At 40.0% G+C, this 22,780-nt stretch overlaps 1 protein-coding gene across 1 annotated transcript in view; it reads right to left on the reverse strand.

The window, feature by feature from the left end:
- Nucleotides 1-22,780, reverse strand: part of LOC135942504 (lachesin-like) — a 115,671-nt gene that overhangs the window by 39,586 nt on the left and 53,305 nt on the right. Inside the window, exon 2 of the mRNA XM_065488637.1 lies at nt 13,407-13,532. Coding sequence (XP_065344709.1) covers nt 13,407-13,532 — 126 coding nt within the window. The remainder of the gene's footprint in view (nt 1-13,406; nt 13,533-22,780) is intronic.

The raw sequence follows: 22,780 nt of genomic DNA on the forward strand, positions 1-22,780 counted from the left end.
TCAACCGGAACATTTTTCAATTAACTCTGCGTGGCGTAACAAAAACGAATTCGAGCTAAACAAGCGTGCGACTAAATTTTAATCACTCCGCTGAGCCGTTTAGATTGTAAAGCTGCGGTGAATTAATTATGATTTTATTGACGCAATGCACTAGTGTGTGCGCGCCGATAGTGTTTGGTTCGCCTGCATAATTCAGCAGCTAAGCACGCGCATATTGATTTAGCCATGACTGTTTTTGCCAAGGGAATCAATGAGCTGTTACCACACAGGGCCTCGCTTCTCGCTTTGCATGCGGACACCTATCTCTTTTTTGCCTTAAATGCCAAGAGGAGACGCGCGTTATCAGTAAAAAGGGCGGCCGGGAGAAGAGAAAAGACGCGCACTGGGGCTATTATGATATTGCATTTGAGCCAAGGAGGCGGCGGCGGTAGCAGCTTTCCCGCACGGGGATAACCATTCAAGCAAATTGCATGTACCTAATACTTCTATGGGAAATTTCTTTGGCAGGATATTGTTGACATGAGACAAACATTTAGATAATCAACTCACTTCCCTCTCATGGGGAAACAGCAACTACGCCACCGTTGCAGTGAAATTTGTTTGTCTTTGTTTTAGGTTCGCAGGGCAAATTGAGAAAAAAAACAAGCAGCATGCCTCTCATTTCTATGAGGTTTAAATTATTTATTCTTAATCCAACCTATGGGCAATGAAGTACTATTATTCTTTGGATAATGGAGTAGGTAGAATCAAGGCCTATGCAATTTATTTATGGATGGCAACAGACACAAATGTTTGAGTGATTAAATTGCAAAATGTGCTTCATTTTTTTTTGTATTTCGTCAGTGAAACTAAAAATTCGTGCACATATTGAAGCATTTTTTAATTAATGGCTTACAGTTACAATCCTACTATTTTGAGACAAATAAAAAAAGAGCGTACTTCTTCACAAATATCAATTTTGGAAGATTCTAGAATTTGAATTTTTAAATTTGCCGTGTAAAAATGGTTTAAAGCTTAAAATGTATCTCGCAGTGAAAAGAAATCAGTTTGAGGTTGCCGCGTATGCTTTTAAGAAGCCGATCAGATGGCGATTTATAATTTAAAGAGGCGTTAATGCCGTGGGCAAAAAGGCCCGCAAAATGTAGATGAGCAAATGAGACGGAAAGTTCGTGTGTTGCTCCAGCGCGAATAGATCGGAGAAGCCGGTTTTGTTTCAGCGCGGGCCGCGCATTAGTGTGCTGCTGAATCGATAATGTGAGGCAGATAAAGTGATTGAAAAATTGCATCATTATACTGCTGAAGCAGAAGCAAAGGGGAGAAGCCAGTGGCGTATCTTGCAACCTATTTATCATAAAAATAATTTTATTGCTGTAATTACATCGATTTTAATTAAAGAGTAATTCTATGTTTGCATGAAAAAATGTTTTTAATTTGTTTTTATTCGATTCGCCACTGAATTGTTTAACCCTACAAATATTTAAATTTAACATGGTCGTTGGACTTAGTTAAAAAAATAAATCATCTAAATAGGAATATTAAAAGCATCGTTGAGCCAAATCAGCAAAATGAAGCGCAGCAGTTAAACTTTGGCAGATGCGCCCTTTCAGCGGAGAAAAGCTTCGTCACCGTTCATTGAATCGCGATTGGTAGGCTTAATTCTCATCCCTAGGCTTATCGGGTTGCAATTTAAGCGCGCGTGGATAATTCCAGGCGAAAGATGAGAAAGAGAGTGCATGTTAATGGCCCCAGCGTCGGATAAATTTTCCTCCTGGAAATTTGCAAATTTCGCGTTGGTGGAGGCACGGTGGTCGGTGATTGGGGACGTCGATAACGACTTCATTACACAAATGCACACCTAGGTGAGCGTGCAGGCAGGCAGAATTGCCACCGGTTTGCATCCAGTCACGTAAATGCATGCACGGCCAAATGAGCACACTGCTTTTTTCCCGCCACGGCACCCATTTCTCACGTGAAATATGTATATATTATGGAGAGAACGATCGCTGTCTGCTGAATGCATAAACGAGACGTGGGAAGGGAATTTTCCAGATGGATTGGACGTTGAAAATTGCACGATTTCCATAACGTTTCATCAACTCATCAGATATACAGCTAAAGAGTCGCAATTAAAAAACATACAGATTTTTGTAATTATTAGCGATTATTTCGTGCGCTTATTGAGTGAAGTTCGATTTTCCTGCATGCATGAGTTGCATAAAATCCAGTTCGAAATGGGTAAATTGTTCTACGGCACCGGGAGAGATAAAGTTAGAGAGGTAACAAACTGTTTGATGCATCTCCAACTCCCCTTCACGATTATTGACTATGCATTCTAGCTCACCGGGCAAATTTATAGGTTCAATATTGGCTTCAGGGCGAATTTATGCAGCAATATGCCTGATGGAAGATTATTGCCAAGTGGGGAGCAGAAAAGTGGAGTGGGAAATTGGAAAAGAATTCCCATCAAGATTGGGAAAAAAGTGATGCGTTTTTTTACCTTTCCGAACTTTCCTCCGTTCCTTCCTCAAGACAGCAACTCGTCAAAAGTAGGCAAAAAGCACGAATTTTGAAGGAACAAAACAAATAATTTTCCCAAAGAACTGAAGGTGCAGTAAGCTCCAATTGAGTAGCACCCTTATTCGTTTCAATTTGATTCCAACGTCAAAAGAAATTGCGAGAGAGACATTCCTTGTTGATATTTATGCCTTGTTGCCGATGCCGGTTGGCAAATTGGAATTGATTTTGTCGCCGTTTTAATTTATTCTCGCGCCTTGGGGCCTCTGTCGCAACCCTGCAAAGCTGCTTTCTGCCTGGGCTCAGCAAATATTGCCAGCATTGCGAATCCTGTACCTAGCAGCGTGAGAGGGAGGGGGAGGGATCGAAGCCAGGAAGCAGCAAAAGGCGATTGAACAGCCACCGCATTCGTAATAATGACGCTCCCGCAAATTCAAAGGGTGTATAATTATTAGACTTAATTACATCCCATGACAGCGAGTGAAACCTAATAAGGTCGTCGCGTGTCTGATGCAAACAGAGAAGAAACTATTATAGATGAGAGGGATCATTATTACTTGCAATGACTGTGACTGACGCTTTAGAAATTATTTGAATGTTCAATATTCCTAGATATGAGGGTTTCCGCCTGTCATTATATTCTCAAAGTAATTCATCATGTGTACATATTATTAAAATAGATTCACGATATCATTAATTGCATTTGAAAAGCGATTGAAAAAATCGTCACTAGTTTCTCATTTTTAGTGCTGGAAATAAAACAAGAGCCAATCGGCAGGATATAAATTGGCTGAAGCAGTCTCGTCTGTTCCCTAAGCGCCTGCACCATCCGAAAATAATTTAAGTCTCACCATCCCGCGAGACTGGATTCAATTCCGCGCAGTTTACTGCTGCCGAACCCGTGATGGGAAATCAATATGGCGAGAATTGTGTCTTCATTATTCTGCTCAGCAAGCTCGATTTGATCTATTCCCACCTGTTCCATTTACTCGACCGCGCGCGTAAAAGTAGGAAAGTGACTGCTGCAGGTACATAAAATGCAAGTAAAACAGAAACGAAAACACTCGCGCTTCCACACCCACCGCTCTGACACATCGGTAAGAAGGAAAAAACAAAACAACACATATGGTTTTATGAGACAATGATCTAGTTTGGACTCATCGCTCCCAAACTTTAAACCAGTATTAGATACGAAATCGAAGGTCAAATTGATGTCTCCGTGAAAAGATGTCAAATAGACTTTCCTGCTCCAACAAGCTGTAGTAATAACAAAGCAAAGACCTTAAATTCTAACTTACAATTTTTCATGTACTGTGAAAATAAACAAAAATATGTAAGTGAATAAGTCAATTAAAAACAAAAAAGAATAAGCCGCTGTACACAGTATGAGAACGTGGTATTTGATCTTTCCTTTTAATAATTAATCCTCGGAGAGCTGAACCTTTACGTTAACTTTTTTTCGGGATTTTATTGTTTTGGTATATTATTATATTAATTGAATTTATTGACTCGAAATGCTCAAATAGCTCAATGGGTTGGGGGGCGCACCGGCGCCGACTCACCACTTGCTGGTTTACGCACCTTTCCAGCGGCTTTAGAGACAAATATCTGGCGTTTCAGTACAAGTGCGGAGGAGGCGAAAAGATGGCCACGTTGGGTCCAAGCTCCTCTGCGGCCACTCGGGCCCCATGTTATCCGCTCAGCGGTAATTGGGACCTGGGACCCAGTGAGCTCATAGCCCACGGGAAGTACTGAGCGGAGGTAAACATAAAATATTAAGCAATTATTGTCTCGATTTTTTTATTATTAACCAGCAAAAATCACAATTTTTACTTTTATCCTTATTGATAACAAGATTTATTTTAAACTTACAATTCGATTTGTCGTTCAAGTAGTGTTTTCTTACAATTTTATTAATCAAACATATTATACTGCAAGCTATTTCCATCGAATCACTTATTACCAATTCAATTATTTTTATCTAGTCCAAAAAATCTTTGACTTTTAGCGCCCCTATTGAAAATGTTCTAAATAGAAAACAGAATCCTTAGCCACATCGTTTCGATTGAAGGAATTAATCATTCAAGGAGTCTTTTTTGTAGAGCGCCAAAGAGGTCACATTGGCATGCTCAAAGAGACTTTTCTTAGTGAATGGCTGAATTTTAGCGCCGTCTTTCCTTGACGCGGCACTCCACTGTTGTATTTGCAAATGTGTTGGTTCGACACTGCACGCGGAGAATGGCACTGACCGCCGGGTCAAGAGGTTGGGTCAACTCATCAGGCTGGACATACACACTCGAAATGATTGCCCCTCGGCCAGGACGATCTGAAAAGGGTGCCGGCCTCGGGTTGACACGCGCGCGGAGTGAAAAATGTCGCTCCTGACGTCTCAATGGGCGGAAAGTGCGCGCGTGAAAAATAATGCTACTGCTGCGGCGCAGCCGGAATTCGCCCGGGATAAATTTATGGTGTTCGTGAATTCGGAGATCCTTTGAAAAGGAAAATCGTTCCGGCACGCTTTTCACGCACTCGTCCGTTTCTTTTCCACCGCCTTTTCTTTTCCCCTGCGTTTGACAGTGCGGCCAGATAAAAAAGAATCAATTTGGAGCAATTTGAATCGGAAGGGAAATTGTTTCCAATTTTCTGCATCTGACTTATTCGTGCAATCCGATTTTGCTCTGCCGCGCTGAAGCAAGTTGAAAAAGTTCGCATAAAAAGAGCTATTAAAACAATTTGATACGACTACCGTTGTGCAAAAAATTTATTCGCTAAAATATCCCCGTTTGTCTACAGCAGCGCGTTTATTCACTCTAAAAACGCTGTTAGCTCCCAAGCAAAACTAATTATAATGTCTGCGCCTGTTTCACAATGTAATGTGTCTACAAAAAAGTTCTCGCTTAATGGACGCATACGGCATGTAGCCGCGGCCTGTGTGTGCCTCGCTCGTTACGAGAGAATTTCTGCTGTAAATTACAGCACATTAGGCTGCACCTTGTTATGCGATATGTTTTGCATGCCTCCCTGCCACATAGGGCATGGTATCAACCATATCAATCTCATGCATATCTTTCAGAAAAATTGAATATGAGTCCGCTTCATTTTGCTATGACATTTCAAATGGAGCTCATTTTGGCTTTGTCCTCTTTTGAACAAGGTCTTAGCTAACTTTTTTGCCCGAGGTGTCGCCGTTTCTCACATGCTGTTGATTTTGACTGTGATATAGCAATGTATTTATGACTGATTGTGAAAATAAACAAACTTATATTTGAGTTTAAAAATGAGGTAAAATAAGCATTTTATTAATAAATTGTATTTTTAAAAATGTTGAGGGTTTGAAAATCAAATATGTTGATTTTTAAAGACATATTATGGAGTTGTTAATACTTTTTAAAATGTCTTACAATAAGAATAAATAATGTTAAACATAGTGATATTGCAATAAAAGAAAAGTAAGAACAAATTTACATATGAGGCAATCCACAGATGCTTCCTCAATAGATTTCCAACAAACGATATGATTTTGGACGTTGGGACAGTGTGAAGTCAAAAACAATTTCAAAAGAGCTAATATTCGGTTTACACATGATAGGCCACTTGGATGAACTATCTGGACCACGACGAAGCACCTCTGCCATAATTGGACGAGGAAGAATTTCCACTATTTGAAGAAGAGCTGCTACTCTTTCCGCCACCAGAGGGTCCTTTCCCAGGTTGGTTCCATGGCCGTGTACTGTCATTGGTTTTTACTTGCTTTCCTCCGGCCTTTTTGTCCATTTTTTACCCGACCAACTGTACAAATTAATTCAATGAAAAACCTTGGAATATTTTTGAAAAAAATTAACTTACGATTAAGGGACGCTTTTGAGTAGGAGATATAAGTGTTCACGCGGCGCCTAATCTTCCAAAGTGATAGAGCCTGAGAGGGTGCCCTAGCTTAAAAGTATTAAGAGTCTCACAGCTCCGTCTAAGACGTGGTTCATTCGCGGTTTAAGGCGAATACAAGCATTTCCTCAAAATCGGTCTTAGGTAAAAAATATTGTAAATAAAAAAATATTTTAAAAAATGACTCAGCACTCTTTTTTGGTTCACCCCTTTCGAGAGGGGCTACTCCATCATAGCAAAAAAACTCCGCGTTCCAATATCATCGCGAACAAATAACATGGGTACACGGGCCTCATTTGAAGCCCAGAAAAGGACCATCTCATGTTACTGCCCACGCACCGGATTCTTTTATTAAAACGCTAAACATTCGTCCTGTGAAATTCATTCACGGGTATTCAGGAAAGGTGCAAACCAGCCGAAGCAATCAAATCCAAGTTATGAAAAAAAAATTGAAATGAAAATTTTGACAATCCTTTTGCGTGTGGAATATAGCTCGGAAAACAAAAACGAGGCGAACGAGCGAGTACTAACTTAACGATTAAATCATCCAATCAAAAAAAAAAAAAAACGGGAATAACCAGTTTAGATATTTAGTTTATATAGACTAACTATATTTAAGACTAAAAAAATTTATCAGGATAGGTGTTGTGTCTAATCTCCTCGCGGAAGTTTATTTTCCTATATGTAGCTTAGACGATTCAATAAGAAAAAGACTTAGAAAACGACTTAGACGCGATTTAAGTGTTAGACTCTTGGTCTGTTATCCTCTATATATTCAGCGTTCATTTGGCCATTTGGCTACCAACGTTTTTGCAGAGGATCTGACAAGCCTTTTAACCGTAAGAAAGTTTCTATATACAAACTACTTCTCCCTTACCAGTTTGTAATAATTACTTTTTCTAATATATTTAAACCAATAGAAAACCATTTAATTTGTACAGTTTGTCGGTTAAACGTAACATCATGAACGGAGGCAAACAAGTGAAAACCAATGGCAGTTCTCGGCCATGGAGCCAGCAAGGATCCTCCAGTGGCTCCTACATCATGAACGGAGGCAAACAAGTGAATATCAATGGCAGAGCTCGGCCATGGAACCAGCAAGGATCCTCCGGTGGCTCCTCGTATGGTGGAAATTCATCCTCTTCTAATTCCAACGGAAGTTCGTCCAGGCCAAGATAGATAATTCATCTAAGCTTCTCATTATGCGAAAATATAGTTTATTTGCGAATTATATACTCGTAATGTTATCCTAGTTACCATATATAATTACGATTAATTCATAAAATCATCTTTAATTTATATTTAGTTTCAAAGTGATATTATTGCGGATCAGCAGAGCAACTATATTTACTGTCGGACATTTTGAGAACAATAAATGATTGAGTCCAAAAATCTATATAAATTTTATTTTGAAAGCACTTAAACTTCTATTTCAAATCTTGTTGATGTTCCCAAAATTTAAAAAGTGGCTATTCTTTTTTGGAAAATCCTCATTCGACATAAAAGGTCTTATTACACGATGAGGAAGAAATGAGTATGGTGCAATGGCAATTAAGTGGGCACGAGATTGAAGTGCAAATTTTATATTTTTAACAATAGAAATCAAACAGAGTCACAAGTATTCCATTCCGTAGGTAAGGGGAAGTGACAAAAAGTGCACTGCATCTCATTGTCAAAATCTGACACATAGTTGATAGCCAAAATATATTGGCTATGTATGAATAATGCGCTTTGGACTTTGGACTCTAAATGTGTACAATATGCAGAGCAAAATTAAATCTATTTCGTTTGTCGACTCAACAATGGAATTACTTGTATCAAATATTATTATGCTAATATAATATAATTTACTATTTTTTCTGATTATCCTTGCCTCTCCTTGATTTTTTACAGTTTTGAGCATAATGTATTTTTACTGTATGACTTTTCAACAATAAATATGAAATGCATGTGTATTTATTAAAAAATTATGGCGTATTTTTAATCCCCAAATTTTCACTCCCCAAATACTAATACGCGTCGGTGGAATGAGTTACAAGATGCATTTTTCAGGAAAGGATGCCCACCCAATGGTGAGTCCAAGCCTAGGTTTTGGCCGATGGGCCCCGCGACCCAGCCGCGTCCCTATCTTAAGTGTAAAAAAATCAACAAAAACTCGAGATGCCAAGCCCAGTCCATCGAAGCCTTTCGGTGCCAAATGAAGCGTTATGAAGTCAAAACTATCCTCCGACCCATAGATAAATTAAAAAAAAAATCGAAAGAATATAGTTTTTGGGTGGTTTCTTTCACCCATTCGGCTTCCGCCAGCAATATATCCGGTCTAGGACAAATATTAAAAAATCGGCGACACAATCCCTCTGAAAATTTAACTGTAAGCTTTTGACATCAAATTCGTCCATTCATCTCGAAAATTGTGGAAAAAATTGGGTTTTGCGCTAGACCAAAATAATTGATATATGTTAGTTTATAGATGGTTTATAGATTTGGTTTCAAAATATAATTCATATAGATTTTTGAACTCAATACACAGTGGTTTATTCGTTAATTGCTCACTAAAATTTCCTACAGAAAATATAAATTAAAGATCAAAATAGTAACAAATCTGAAGAAACAGAAAGAAAATCAGAAGGAAAATCAACATGACTATAAATTAACATTAGGTCAAAAATACGAATTCTCCAAACAGGAAATTTTCCAGAACATGATTTAGTTTTGAACAGCGTACAGAATAAAGATGATTTAATAAATTAACAGTCATTATTTGATAACTAGGTTAAAATTAAAAAATAAATAATCTACAGATACTACAGTTTCGCATGATAAGACGTTTAGATGAACAATCTATCTTGGCCTGGACGAACTTCCGCTGGAATTGGAAGAGGATGAATTTCCACCATTTGAGGAGCCACTGGAGGATCCTTGCTGGCTCCATGGCCGAGAACTGCCATTGGTTTTCACTTGTTTGCCACCGTCCATGATGTATTATGTTGCGTTTAACCGACAAACTGTACAAATAAAAATTTTCAATAGGTTTACGAAATATTTTAGAAAAAGTAATTATTACAAACAGCTAAGGGAAAAGTAGATTGTATATAAAGAAATTTTCTTACATTTAAAAGGCTTGTCGATCCTCTGCGAAAGTGTTGGTAACCGAATGAGCCGTAGCCGCAGAATATATAAGATGATAACAGGCCAAGAGTCTAACACGTCCATCGCGTCTAAGTCGTTTTCTTGAATCGTCTAAGCCGCACTGGCCCCGAATAGGAAAATAAACTTCCGCGTGGAGATTAGGCACAACACCTATTCTGATAATTTTTTTTACAAAATCTTTAAAATATTTAGTCTATCACCTAAACTTCCATCTAAACTGGTTAATCCCGATTTTTTATTGGATGTCCTGTATAATCATTATGTTGGTACTAGCTCGTTCACCTCGTTTTTATTTTCCAAGCTATATGCGCCACACGACACAGGATTGTCAAAATTTTCAATCTTTATTTTAATATTCTAAAGAAGTGAAAGCTTAACTGAACAGTTTTATATGCGCGCCACTTATGTATGTTATTTTCCGATCAAAATATAGATAAAATATAAGAGAGAGATATTTCATTAATATTGGAGGACGTATGACAAAAGAATAATTATTATTGAGGTTTTGTCTCATAGTTGTGTCGGGATACTTACATTCTGTCAAACAATGACCATTTTGCAACACACAAATCACACATCAGAAAAATCACATTGAAAAGAGAAGAAGAATTCCTGCAACCACCGAGACGACCGGACCAGCCCAGAGGGACAGCATCTCTAAGAGACGCACCGGACTGAAGCCATCGCAGAGAGACAACTCACTGTCCACAATGTTGCTGCTGACGGAGCAGCCCGTTTATATTGGCTCATCAAACAATAAAATTTTTCTGTTGTGTGATTTGTGTGTTGCAAAATGGTCAATGTTTGACAGAAAGTAGGTATCCCTACAGGTGTACATATGACTAAAATGCGACTTCAACTTCGCTGTAGAGGAAATTACAAACACAATCAAGACAGGGAAATATAATAAATAATAATAAATGAAGTACATGTTTTTTGTGCATTCAATGTATTTACAAGCTGGTCTTTTACTATCAAGTTTCAACAAAAGTGTCCGGGTCGAGAGAAAGAGGACACAGTTAGCAGTTAAATCGGCTTTAGATTTACACATTAATTTATATTAGTAAAAATTTAATATTTTATTCCTTTTTATAGGTAACCTATATCTTTTCAGATAGGTTACCGCAATAATATTCAGTGTATACCTAAATAACAGAAAGGTCCATATCAGGATATGTCATCGTTATCAGCATAAAAAATGAGTCATATCTAACCACGACGAACACTTCCTTTCTATATAATATATTATAATTGACATGTAAGAAAACAAATATGGTTCCCCAAACGAGCACTAAGTAGAAGGTGCTTTAATGACATCAATTACACAAAAAAGATTAGTGAACATATAATTGATTAAATTTCATAAGCACGTAATCTTTTTGCGAGAGGATCTTTTTTAAATCAGAGATAAGGATTAAGTCGTGCAGTCGTGGTGGGAAGACGGACTTGATGTTAAAGTCTACTATAAAGTCTACGGTATAGAGAAAGTTAAGTCGCCGCTCTGTTGGTATCTTAGACCATATCAATTTGATTATTTTTGTTTGAGGTTTGAGTGAATCATCTTTGGCTACGATAAAATTTGAACCATATAGCAAACAGAGCAAATAGAATATAAGTGAGCGTACTTATTATATTATGTTTGTAAATCACTGGTTATATATGCTCACAATATAGTGATTTGATGAATGCATGTCTCAATTGGTGTGAAACCACTGATTAAGAATAATCAGATGTAGATAGTGCTAAAACGATACTCCAAAAATGATTGTATTCTTTCAATGATATAATTGATTTTGACGAGTTTTGATATTTTTTCTTATTTTTGTCAGAGTTTAAAATTTTAATTTTGATTGTAAATGGCATGTGGCAAATTAGATAATAATTATTGTGATTTGAAATGTTCACGCAACGAAATAATGCATAAACTGCTTAATACACCTGAGGTATTTACCTGGTTTGCGCATAACGTAGGACCACACAAATCATAATGGTGTTCATTTTTCTGGCTGGCTTCAAACATTTTAAATTTAATAATGACAATTATTATCTAATTTACCACATATTGTTATAAAGGAAACAATATATGTGTGCACTTTACACTCTGTAAGAATTGACGACCATTTCCTCTTCCTTATAGTCATTTTTTGCTTGAATGCTAACGAAAACTTGAGTAGGGTAAGCGCCAATCCAACCTGCCAAACGTCAGGGGTTAGTTCCGATTGCATGTTAGATCTCAATACAGCACAATTGCATTCAAAGCCGCATTGATTGCGAAACTGTGTAATTCATACGAAATACGCCAATTAAGCTGCCGGGCGATGCGTATGTTTGTAGGAGTCGGCGCGTAATGGGCTAATCACCAGGACAATTATTCACCCCGAGCGATCCCATTCACTGCGTCAGGGATAATTAACGACGTGCGACAAATTCAGGCAGAAGCCGGTGCTGCAGCCCCTATTTTCCGAACCCCTCACCTCGGCAACCCCTTAATGCCGCTGCTTATCCTGCGGCTGCGAAATTTATCATATGGGATGAGCCGCGGGTGTGTAAGCCTGCAGGAAGCATCACTCACTACACATTCCTTCCTGACCACAGATCTGTGTGTGCACTGCAGCAGCATCACACTGACATCTTCCAGGCCGGCGACAAAAATGCGATGAACCTGCACGCATTCGATTATTTATGGCTGCTCGTCCATCATTTTCCTCTCTGGAGTAGTATAAGAACCCGACAATACAGACCAAGCTGGACCAAGCTGATAGATTTATGGAGGTCGAAATTAATTTTCCTGTGTTAGCGCAGATGTGCAACAAAAAGTTCCAATATGGTTGATTACGTGGGCTCGTGTTCTTAGGTCAGCGTGGAAAAATCACATGCTACTGAGATGACAGCTGCTCCCGCATTGGGGAGGCAACTTCCGTGGAACAAATAAGCGTGTAACCCTGGTCAACATGACGGAAAATGACTTTTTGGCGATAGCCGATGCGATACTTTCCAAACCACTGGAGTTTGTAACATGATTTTTCCTCTAAAATGGATTTCTAGCGATACAAGTGCATTATTAATTACCTGCATTTTAATTTCAGAGAAGAAAACCACAAAGCTTGAATTTCCCATCAAAAAAGTTGTATAAATATAAAGCTGTTTTGCTTACTCTGAAACTCACAAAAAACTGGTTTCTAATTAGACTTTAATTTGCGTTTTATAAGTCTGAGCTAATTTCCCATTTAAAATGTCCTGGAAGCAATTTAAAAGACAGCCTCTTCCGAGAAAAAACCAACTTTCAACTTTGCTGTGTGTCCCTTGCTGCATATAATGGGAGGCACGTCCCTGTAGAGAGTGACTTGTCCTTTTTTGTATGAAGCTGCGTTCGCGTATAAGGGTCCAGCAACAAACAGTAGTCAGGTTTCACTCTCGAAATAAATGCATTTAAAAAAAAAGAACAGCAGCCGACAGATAAGTCAATTTCAGCAGTGAAAGTCAAAAAACGTCACTGGGGATGTTCACTGCTCCCTTGTTCTCTCGTTTGCAGCAGGCGAAAAGAAAAAGCGCGTTTTATCCCAACAGCAGCAGGTATGCAGACCAAATCATTCACCAAACCGAATTTCGTCTCGTTTTAAACGCCAGAAACGGAATTACGCGATGCGAACAGGGCACGAGGGGTCGACATAATTAAATGTGTCCCGATGCGAAATCCCTGGAGCCGCCGCCGCCGCCGACGAAACTCCTTCTTGGATAAAACTGCGGCTGATTGGATTGTCTCCTTATTTCCCGACATGAATAATGCATGTCGGGCGAATTGTGCATGGAAGGTACTTGTCTTGCCTTGCACGCGAATGAAAAATGGAAATTTTACTCACCAACATTCTGGATTTCACACGGCAGGACGAGCGTGTCGCCCAAAACCGCCCTGTACGTCTGACCTCGAGAAGTGAATCTCGGTGCCGGCGACAGGTCATCCATGTCCAGATAGCCCTGCGGGTGACCTGAAAGCAGACAAAAGAATTTATTAGAGTCTAATCCGGGAAATAGTCAAGCCTTTATTGGAAAGATGGAATGCAGTTATTCAATATTACTTTATCGCATAACGCGCAGTACCCGATACACGGGAGCGGAGAATTTATGTTGATCAAGATTATAGGCTGCGTCGATAATAATTGCAGGGTAGCGGCAAATTAAAAGTTTTGGAAGCTGCCGCCGAATGGCTGGATTAAAGGAACGGTTTAATTTTCCTGCGAGAGGCGCCCAAGATTGCGTTGCGTCACATAAACAAAAGAGCCAGCAGAGAGGTGCCTACCAAATTTATGTGAAATACCAACGCCGCCCGGAGGCGAATGTTAAATGAAATAATGTGCTGGAGTATCCAGATGGCCACCTCATAATGGTTCGATTGCCGCTTTCGGATGGACCTAATGACAATGTGTGAGCCCCGACTCGAAATGCATGGCCAAACAAGGACTTGTTTCGTGAGGCTCGTCACGTTTGTTAATTAGGAAATAAACACTGATTTAAAAGGTGAAAGGAGACATCTCTAACAGCGTGATTAAAACTTATATTCCAAGTAATTTATTGGCTATTTACATCAAATTTGATGTCTCATTCGTTTCACCGCTGGTGCCTCCTCTTCGGAATTAATTAAAACGTTCAACCTAAGACTGGCGACGCAATCGATTATGTGTTTAACTTTCGAGGCATTCTCAACCAAAACTCCAGCCATTCGCGCCCAATTTACAATGGCAGCAGTTTTCCAGTAAATTTAACGACTTATCAAACACGCGCGCGGCTTTCCTGAAATCCTCGGCATGCATATTTATTTATTTGTTTGTAAGACGACGGATATTAAAATGCCTCTCGCGGTTTATCTTTCCTTCCAATCTGGTGGCGGTGGCATCAACAACTTTTGTTTCCAAATCCTGCGGCTTTCGGAATGTATCTTGCCTCGCGCAGGGACAGCAAAATTATAAAATATGCCACACTGAAACGAAGACGAGCTCATAGAAAAAGAGAGAGAGAGAGAGGGAAACTAATTTTCTCAGCAGGCGAAATATAAATGTACCTGCTGCTTGTGAAGTCTTCTCCGCTCGCGCGTTTTGCTCCCTCGCTTTTTTAATTTACCTTTTTCAGCGATCACCCGCCCTGACCCACCCCTTGTTATCTTGCCTTCCGCTACCTGCCGTTTCTGCAAGAATTCCCCTTCAACCTTCATGAAATGAGAAATAGAAGCCTAGTCCTCCCATACGTTGATTTGATTACCATAAATTAATAGCCTGTAAGCAAAAGGGAAACTGGTTGTGCAATGATTAGAAAATAAATTAAAAATGCGCGCCCAGTCGGCGTGGAAATAATTGTAAGAATGAATTTTTATAAATCATGTTGAAGGAAGGGGAAGGAAAGATAATTAAAAAATTAATGCCTATGAGAACGGCGGTGGAAGGAAAAATAATTAAAAATATAAAAGCTCGCGCGCGTATTCAAAACCCTTTTTCTCTTTTACTCTCTCTCCTTGGTTTTAGTTTTAGTACTGCAGCAACAGCAGAGAGCAGTAGAATGAAGTGCGGTCCCTGCATATAATAGAGATAAAAATCAAGTCCGACCTCATAAAATAAAAAAGAAGAAGAAGGCACACATAATACACATTCAGTGCTCTGGAAATCGTAAAATTTTACTGCACTATTCCGATAGGCACACAATAGAAATTCGGTTTAATGTGAAATTAGGGACTTGCCAGCTTAAGAGTCTCTGTCTGAATGAAAGGGAGCTCCAAATAATAGGCAAGGATTAACTTGAACATTTCCCATGTGATTCGGGGAAGCTTAGAGATTCTATATTTTTGGCAAGTTTAGAGTCATTATATTTTACCGACGCCATGGCGAATGAATTCCTAGCGATAATATAAATGAATATTTTTTTCCAAGGAAAACGTTCTATAAAACTTCCAGATTTATTTGATAGAGGTCTGAACGCAGTTTTCCCTCGAAAACAACTTTTCCTTTCGATTCTTTGATACGTTTGATAAAAGTAGAGCTGCCAATTAAGAGCGAACACATGTTTCTCCATTTTCCTGCGTCCAGGCCGTGAGGGAATGTTGATGACCACTCCGATACACCACAGCAAACACCGGCAGGGTCGACTCTCTCATCAGGCAGCAGTTGTTGATCGCACCGCGCGCTGACTGAGCTCAGCAGTTGTGTAGCGACCACAAGAGAGTGACCAATTAAACGTCTAAAACATAATCTAGCTGTAACAACGCAGTGGCATTCGAGGCATTTTAACAAAGCCAGCAGTGCGGGTCATTTATTACTAAAAAGCAACCGCGCTCGCGCATTTCCTATTCAAGAATTTTATCGCCCACTTATTTATTAGTCGAATTCATTCGCCAAAGTCTGCTGCCTTTTTATTTTTTTACCAGAGTGCGGTGCGCATTGTGATGACACACAATAGTTAATTTACAACCGCAGCAGTGGAGTGTTTCAGTCAAGCAACGCACCAGGCTTGGCCTTTTTCCTTTATTTGCCGGAGAAATACACGGAAAAACCAATTAGCCATTTTAATAATGGACCCGGACGCACTCTGATGAAAGAGTCTGGCAGAATTTTTGGCTTGAATGCCAAGTGGGGGTGAAATTGTGCGCTGCCCACGGCTTATTTATCATTCATTGGTCGCACAACTTTCATTGTGCATTCCGAGTGCTTCGGCGGGAGATTTCTTTGCGCGCAGCGTGTTTTCCTGTCATTCACCACCGATTGACATATTCTATAGACCGCCCCAAAATAAATAATGCACGCGCCGTAAATTGGATATCCTCTCGCAATGAGTGCGCATGGGACCTTCCGGGAGAATAATCACAAGTATTTTCGAACGATTGGGAGGTCTTTGATAGAGGATTGACTATTCACTGGAAGGTGCTCGTTCTCTAAAAAGGAGAAGTGGGTCCCGGCAATTGCCTTAATATTTCACTTGGAAAATCGTTTCTCCTGCGAAAAGGTGAAAAGTCAGCTGAAAAGATTTCTGCATACAAAAGCGGCACTCAGCAGATTGGGCTTTTTCATTTCCCTGCGCATCGACTACCATTCACGAGATCAAAAGACGTCAGATTAACTACTTAAAAAATATGCAAATGATGACAGGCTGAAAACAACGAAGAAAATACGCATTTTTTCTATCTCCTGATTAACTAAACTGGGAATAGCCAATTTTTTGCAAATTTAAATCATAGCTATCCTTACGTATTATCTTTTATTGATCCGATAAATTCCTTTGACTTTATTGGCCATTAAGAAGCCGATTTTGCGTTCCGTTTTATTACTTTCGTGCGAGTGTGAGAGATTTAGCGCGTATGCTGAGGTCCCCCTAAATTTGTGGGCGTCCAAATGAGTCATTCTATTGCTCCAGCTGGTCCAGAACGCACCGCCGCTTACAAAACCCAGGCATTTCCATTCACGGGCGACAGAATGCTCTTTGCGTCGAGTGCGACCGCAGCTGACAAAACTTTAGCTGTACGCAGATCAAAAGGAGATGATTTCCTTGAGGGAGAGATAGGAAGCGATGCGAAAGCTATCATCGCACAGTTTCCCTGACTTCCTCCTAGCCTGCAACGGGCTGTTGGCGAAAAATCTCGGAGGTGGAGTTCCTAAGAAGTTTTGAAATTGAGTTGCCAGCAAGGGTTGAAATAATAAAACCGAGTGTGCGGCCGTATAGCAGCCGGATTAACATTTCTCGCTTTCATATTTCTGTTCCGAGCGAGAGCATATTGTGACCCCGGCGTCGCTGGCTTCTTCTTTTATTTCTTTTTTATGAACTCGTAAAGGGTGCGAAGGATCCTAATTTGTAGTGTCGCGCCTCTTCTCTAACTCCCCGAAATCCTCCTTTAAGCCAGAGTAAAGTGGCAGACGGCGAGGAACTTTTCAAACGCGGATGTGAAAAGGCAGATGAACTTGTCATTTCGCGTCATCTCTTCCGCGTGCAGGAAAATTTATTGGAGCTTTGGGCCAACAACTGCCACCGCTTTTTGTGTGCTGAAGGAATTTACGATATGATGGTTAGAAAATAAAAATTCCTTGCTCATCTGATGAGAGCACATCACTTAATCTTTTATTATATAATCCTTTCACTTCTTTTCAATCATTATATGCAAAAAACTAGCTTGAAATTATTCAAGCATGAGAAAAATACTACTCTTATTTATTTCACAATCCGAGACCTTCACGAACAAAAATATTCCAAACGGGACACATAACATATCTGTGAAATATAACAGCCTCTTAGCACTATAATCTCTGTCAAAAAGCCCCCAAGAGTATACAAATGTTTGTAAACTTAAGTTGGCCATGCGATTAATATTCCGTAAATCTGCCATGGAAATTTTTCCCCAGAGCTGATCCTCTGACGTATTTATTTATTTAACAAGCTAGTGCCGTCAGGATTAACTAGCCAAAGATTGATATTCCACGCAGCCATCCACCAGCCAGCCAGTTAGCCCCGCTTAAAAAAGTACCAGCAAAAGAACAATTTATATTTTGTTGCGCGCCATTACTGTGATTAATTATTCCAGGCAGAAACAATTCAATCAGATAAATTCGGATTCCCCTATATCGATTCCAAGAGTGGAATCAACGTAAACTGGCTCTCGTCCGCTCTCAACTTTTTGTGCCCAGCATGCGCGCACCCGGCGGGTCACGAAATTTATTTTTTCATTAAACACACCCGTGCTGGATTAAGCTCGCTTGTTGGCTCCATATAAAGTCAGACTGGTTGCCTGATTTTCCCAACAATATTTTTCGACCGTCGCCGCTTCCAATTGCAATAATTCTGCTTCCTACATTGAAGGGCCGGTCGAGATAATGAAATAAAAACCTTCCCGCCACCGTTTTGGCTCGTGTGCTTCTAGCACAGAGAGCTGCTGCTGGAATCCAATTAAAATGATTTGCTAACCGTGAGTAATTCTGCACTCCCTCTTCACGCATCCTTTATTCCATTTCACACAGGAGAGTAAAATACACGAGCGGCCGCAATCAGGACGCTCCCTTCAGCGTATAGTGCGATGTCAAAAGCGTCGTGCTTTTTGCACCATTATTTAACAAATTAATTTTGCTGGATCTACCATAATAATGACTAAAAATCTTGTTAACAATAAGATGATTTTATATGTATAATAATAAAAGAAATAATATATTTCTGCTTATCTTCTCTCTCTTATTTATGCCAAACAATTTTTTGCCGTTCTCCATTTCTTCAATAGGTCCACTTTTTCATTCCACAAAATTAATATTCAAATAGAGAATCATTTTAATCTAAAAAGTCATCTAAAGCTTATTCCCATTGTTAAGGAAAAGATTGAACATTTTTTGTTGTGAAAGGAAAAACACTGAAAATCTGAATGTGTAATATATTTGTTAGCACTTTCTGGCATCGGCCGTTGCGATCACTATATTTAGGTCGCAGAACAAAGCAAGAATCGGGATTAAACGAGGAACAGTGTGTAGCTGATGGCAAACAAATAGTACATCAGCGGCAGAGCTTGAGCTCCCCAGCTTCCTTGCTCCATTAGTAAAATGAAAATCCAGCGGCATGATCATTTTGCACGTCTTCCTCCTCTCTGGACTGCAAATCAGGCTCTCTCACTAAGTCAGCGCGCGCACACTATGCCCATCACTCTCGGCGCGCGAAGATGCAAAACCCGCGCACGATTTCTCCACTTGGCAGCCCATTTCGTTATTATTTTCGTTTCTAAATGGTCATTCGTTTCATTTGTCGGCGGCACGCACGCTTTGTGTTTCACCGACGAACGTTTGCAGCTCTCGCGCGCCCTGCGCGTTTTCATTTGTGTTGAAATTGTTTTCCACGGTGTATATAATTTACAGTCACTCACTCGAGCGTACCTTCCGTCGGATTTTTTTTCGTTTCTTTTATGCGCAAAAGTGACTAACGAGAATAACGCCCGCTGGCGAGAGCAGCAGACGCAGTAACGAAAATTGAAATTGCGCTCGTGACGAAGAATTATGCGCATTGTGCGTGACTGTCGAAGTGAGGCCCAAAACAACAAAAGTCGCCTCACGGTGCTTGACTGGTGACCACCGTAATTGAAAGACATTTTTGTGCCCGAGCGCGATTAGTCGGCAGCTTTTGTCCTTTCATTCTCATACACGCTTATTGTTGCTCTCAAATATGGTGATGGAGTGTAATTCTCGCTCAGTGTGTTTGCCGCTTGACGCTTTTTGATTGTCTTTTCGCGTGAACGATTCAATCTGCGAGTGTGAGAATGGCCATTTTAGCACGCACTCGAGGACAAAATAGATTTTGGATTGCGTGTGCGACCTCTGGGCCGTGTAATTTATGACAGTGAGCAGCGCGATTGAAATTTGATAGGCTCTCGTGGCTGACCTTACGATTCGCCAGACGAATTTGAATTGAGGCAATCAGCCGTGCAGATAAATGTATGTGTGCGTAAAAAGAAAATGCAAATTCGTCGCCGGCTCGTATTTCAGCATCATGAGGCGGCCGGATATATTTCAATTCGATTTTCTCTCGAACACGTTCCATCGCTGGAGGAAATCCATAAAAAAGGCGCAATTTTTATGATTGGCACTCCACCAAAAACATAAAGTGGCACCATGCCGACGAGACCGGGAGATATATTATACAATAATAATAATTCCGCCGGCAAAAGAGGATAAATGAACATCGTCATCAGTTTTACGAGCGCTGCTCGCTGACCAGGAATAAAAGCGAGCTTCACATACCATGGCTAAATGTTAAATGAAATCGATCCTTTTCCTAAAACATTTTTATATAAGCATAAGTGAATGTTTTTGAATGTATTAATTCAAGAATTTTACGAGCATCAAGAGAACAGCGGATTTTAAGGTAGACGCCAAGTCAGATTTCCGTAGCTCCAGTTTCAATTTCTTCAAAAACAGCTCCGGCAGTCGACTTGCGTCGTTGGTTTATAGATCTGGCATTAGAATGTCACTATATCCCGGCCGGAGAGCGCGCAGGACTGGCCAATTAAAATAATCTCGCGTCCGATCGAAACAAGCAACATTTGGTGCGTTTGCTGCTCCTCTGCATAGCGGTGGCGGCAGCGAGGGCGGCTCATAACTGCCGTGCGTTTCATTTGTTTAAAAGCAAAAGGTAAACGTTATTTATTTCGGCTCGACTGCTTGTTAACGAGTACGAAATCCAAGCATTCCACTCGACCGACCCAGGAATGTTTTTATGTATTTTGCGTGCTCTGCTCCGCAAGCGCTTGCTTTTTGTGTTGCTCGGCATTTAATATCCCACAGGCGGCACCAGCCATTATTTCGGCCACCTTAAATAATGCGCCGGCAATTCTGCGAATTAGCAGCCCTTTAAGTGGATCTTTGCCCCGCTGCTCTATCTGCGCGTTTCACGCGAAACGTTGCGTTTGCAGCCAAAATAATGGCAGCAACGAGTCCCGCACGACGGCTCTTATGAATTGTATCGATTCGTTTGACAAATCGGGTGCCACGTTCGAAAAGCTGCGCGTCCACTCTTGATGGCGCCAAATTGCTTCCTAAATTGGAATGTGTTGGATCGTTTAATTTTCTGCTTGATGAGCTCGCGCCCGATATTGAAACGTCGGTGCTGAGAACCGTTCACTCTAAAGGGAATAAATCACTCAATGGTACAGCTGAAGTTTTTTCCCTATTCAATTTTTCAAACATTATATAAAGGATATATATTATATATCTCTCGATTAAGCTGCTAACCAAGCGAAAATTGGATCGCACGGTTGCATTGGAAAGTTTTTCTGACGTCAAAACTTTTATATAAGATCGAGTTGACAATTCAGCGGGAATGAAGTTACGATTGAATGGCTCTCTTTTAATTAATCTGTTTTTTTCTCTTGCGTCTACAGTCAGCCCCTCTGGTGACTACCCCTGAGCGCATTTTCAACCCTCTCGTGCTCGTGCAATATGTCTAATGAAGTCCAGCCCCCTGAAAAAACAACATTATTTGCAGGGCGGGAGATTCGCTCGCTCGAGTGGCCCTCAAATTCATAATACGTGGCAAACGCATTTACAGTGGTTGGCTGTGTGCGTGTAAAATTTCATAAAGCAAAAATGATTGTCGGCTGATTCACCGCAGAAGCACCACTCGAGAGTGCACACTTTTTTCATTAACATTTCAATGAGAATGTAAATACAAATTGAGAGTGTATACTGCCGCGAGGTCCGTATTTGCCCACTCTTCTAGAACGTTAAATATCAGAGAGCGGTTCCCCTCGGATATGTTCCGCTTTATTTGCATTGAATTTCTTACTTAAAACACACAGCAAAGTCGTATTTGACCAGCCGTCGGCGGTTGCGACTGTCGAAGGGCCGCTTTGGGCCTCTTTTTGACGTTTATTAGATGTCACCGACTGCACGTGTACTTGAAAAATAATGAAATCCTGCTGCAACATGCCCTGAAGTGTGTTTTGTGTTTGTGTAGGCGGCGTGCACAGATATATTCGCGCACACGGACGTCGGCAATTCATGCGGGAAACGCGCGGCTTTCATGTGATGTTTGCCTGTTTGCGTTTGCATATAACTCCCAAGAGAAGCATACATAGAGTATGTTTAATGCGAATCTGGCATAATTCTCAGTATGGTGACGGTGACGCCTAATATGTATAGACTCAGGGAGCTGTACGTCTATGATATTTACAATAGGGCGTGTGCTGAAATTTTCATCAAAGCACCCCTTATAAGTTTTTGTAACCCATAATTTGTGAATTGACATTCATTAGATGGGAAAAATTGTCTCTCTGCATGGTTTTCATATGAATTAAATGCAGATGTTTATGGAGGTTTCTTGATAAATGTTTTTTAAACAAGAATATTGCCGGTTGACTTGTAAAGATTATTAAAATTTATTAAATTTTATACATATTACATAATATTGACAAAGCTTTACCAATTAGTTAAAATTAATCAAACAGTTTGTTGCAAAAATTTCTTTTAGTATGTCCTGCGCAGAATAACTAGAAAATAATAAAAAATGCAATTGAAACAGATATCTCCTTATTTTCCTTTCCTTCGAGAGCAGTTTCATCTACTTTTCTTTCACTCGTCAATATCAATTTTACAGTATATTGCTTCGTCCTGGCTGCATTTCCAGTGGTAAGCCGAGAGCGATTTTGACTGTCTGCTTTGAGTTGATTAAATTATTATCGGCAAACTTTCCCAATTATATCTGCTTTTGATTTGTTTGGGTAAAACAATATTAGCAT

This window comes from Cloeon dipterum, chromosome 4 (assembly GCF_949628265.1).
Source record: "Cloeon dipterum chromosome 4, ieCloDipt1.1, whole genome shotgun sequence".
Taxonomy (NCBI): Eukaryota; Metazoa; Arthropoda; class Insecta; order Ephemeroptera; family Baetidae; genus Cloeon; species Cloeon dipterum.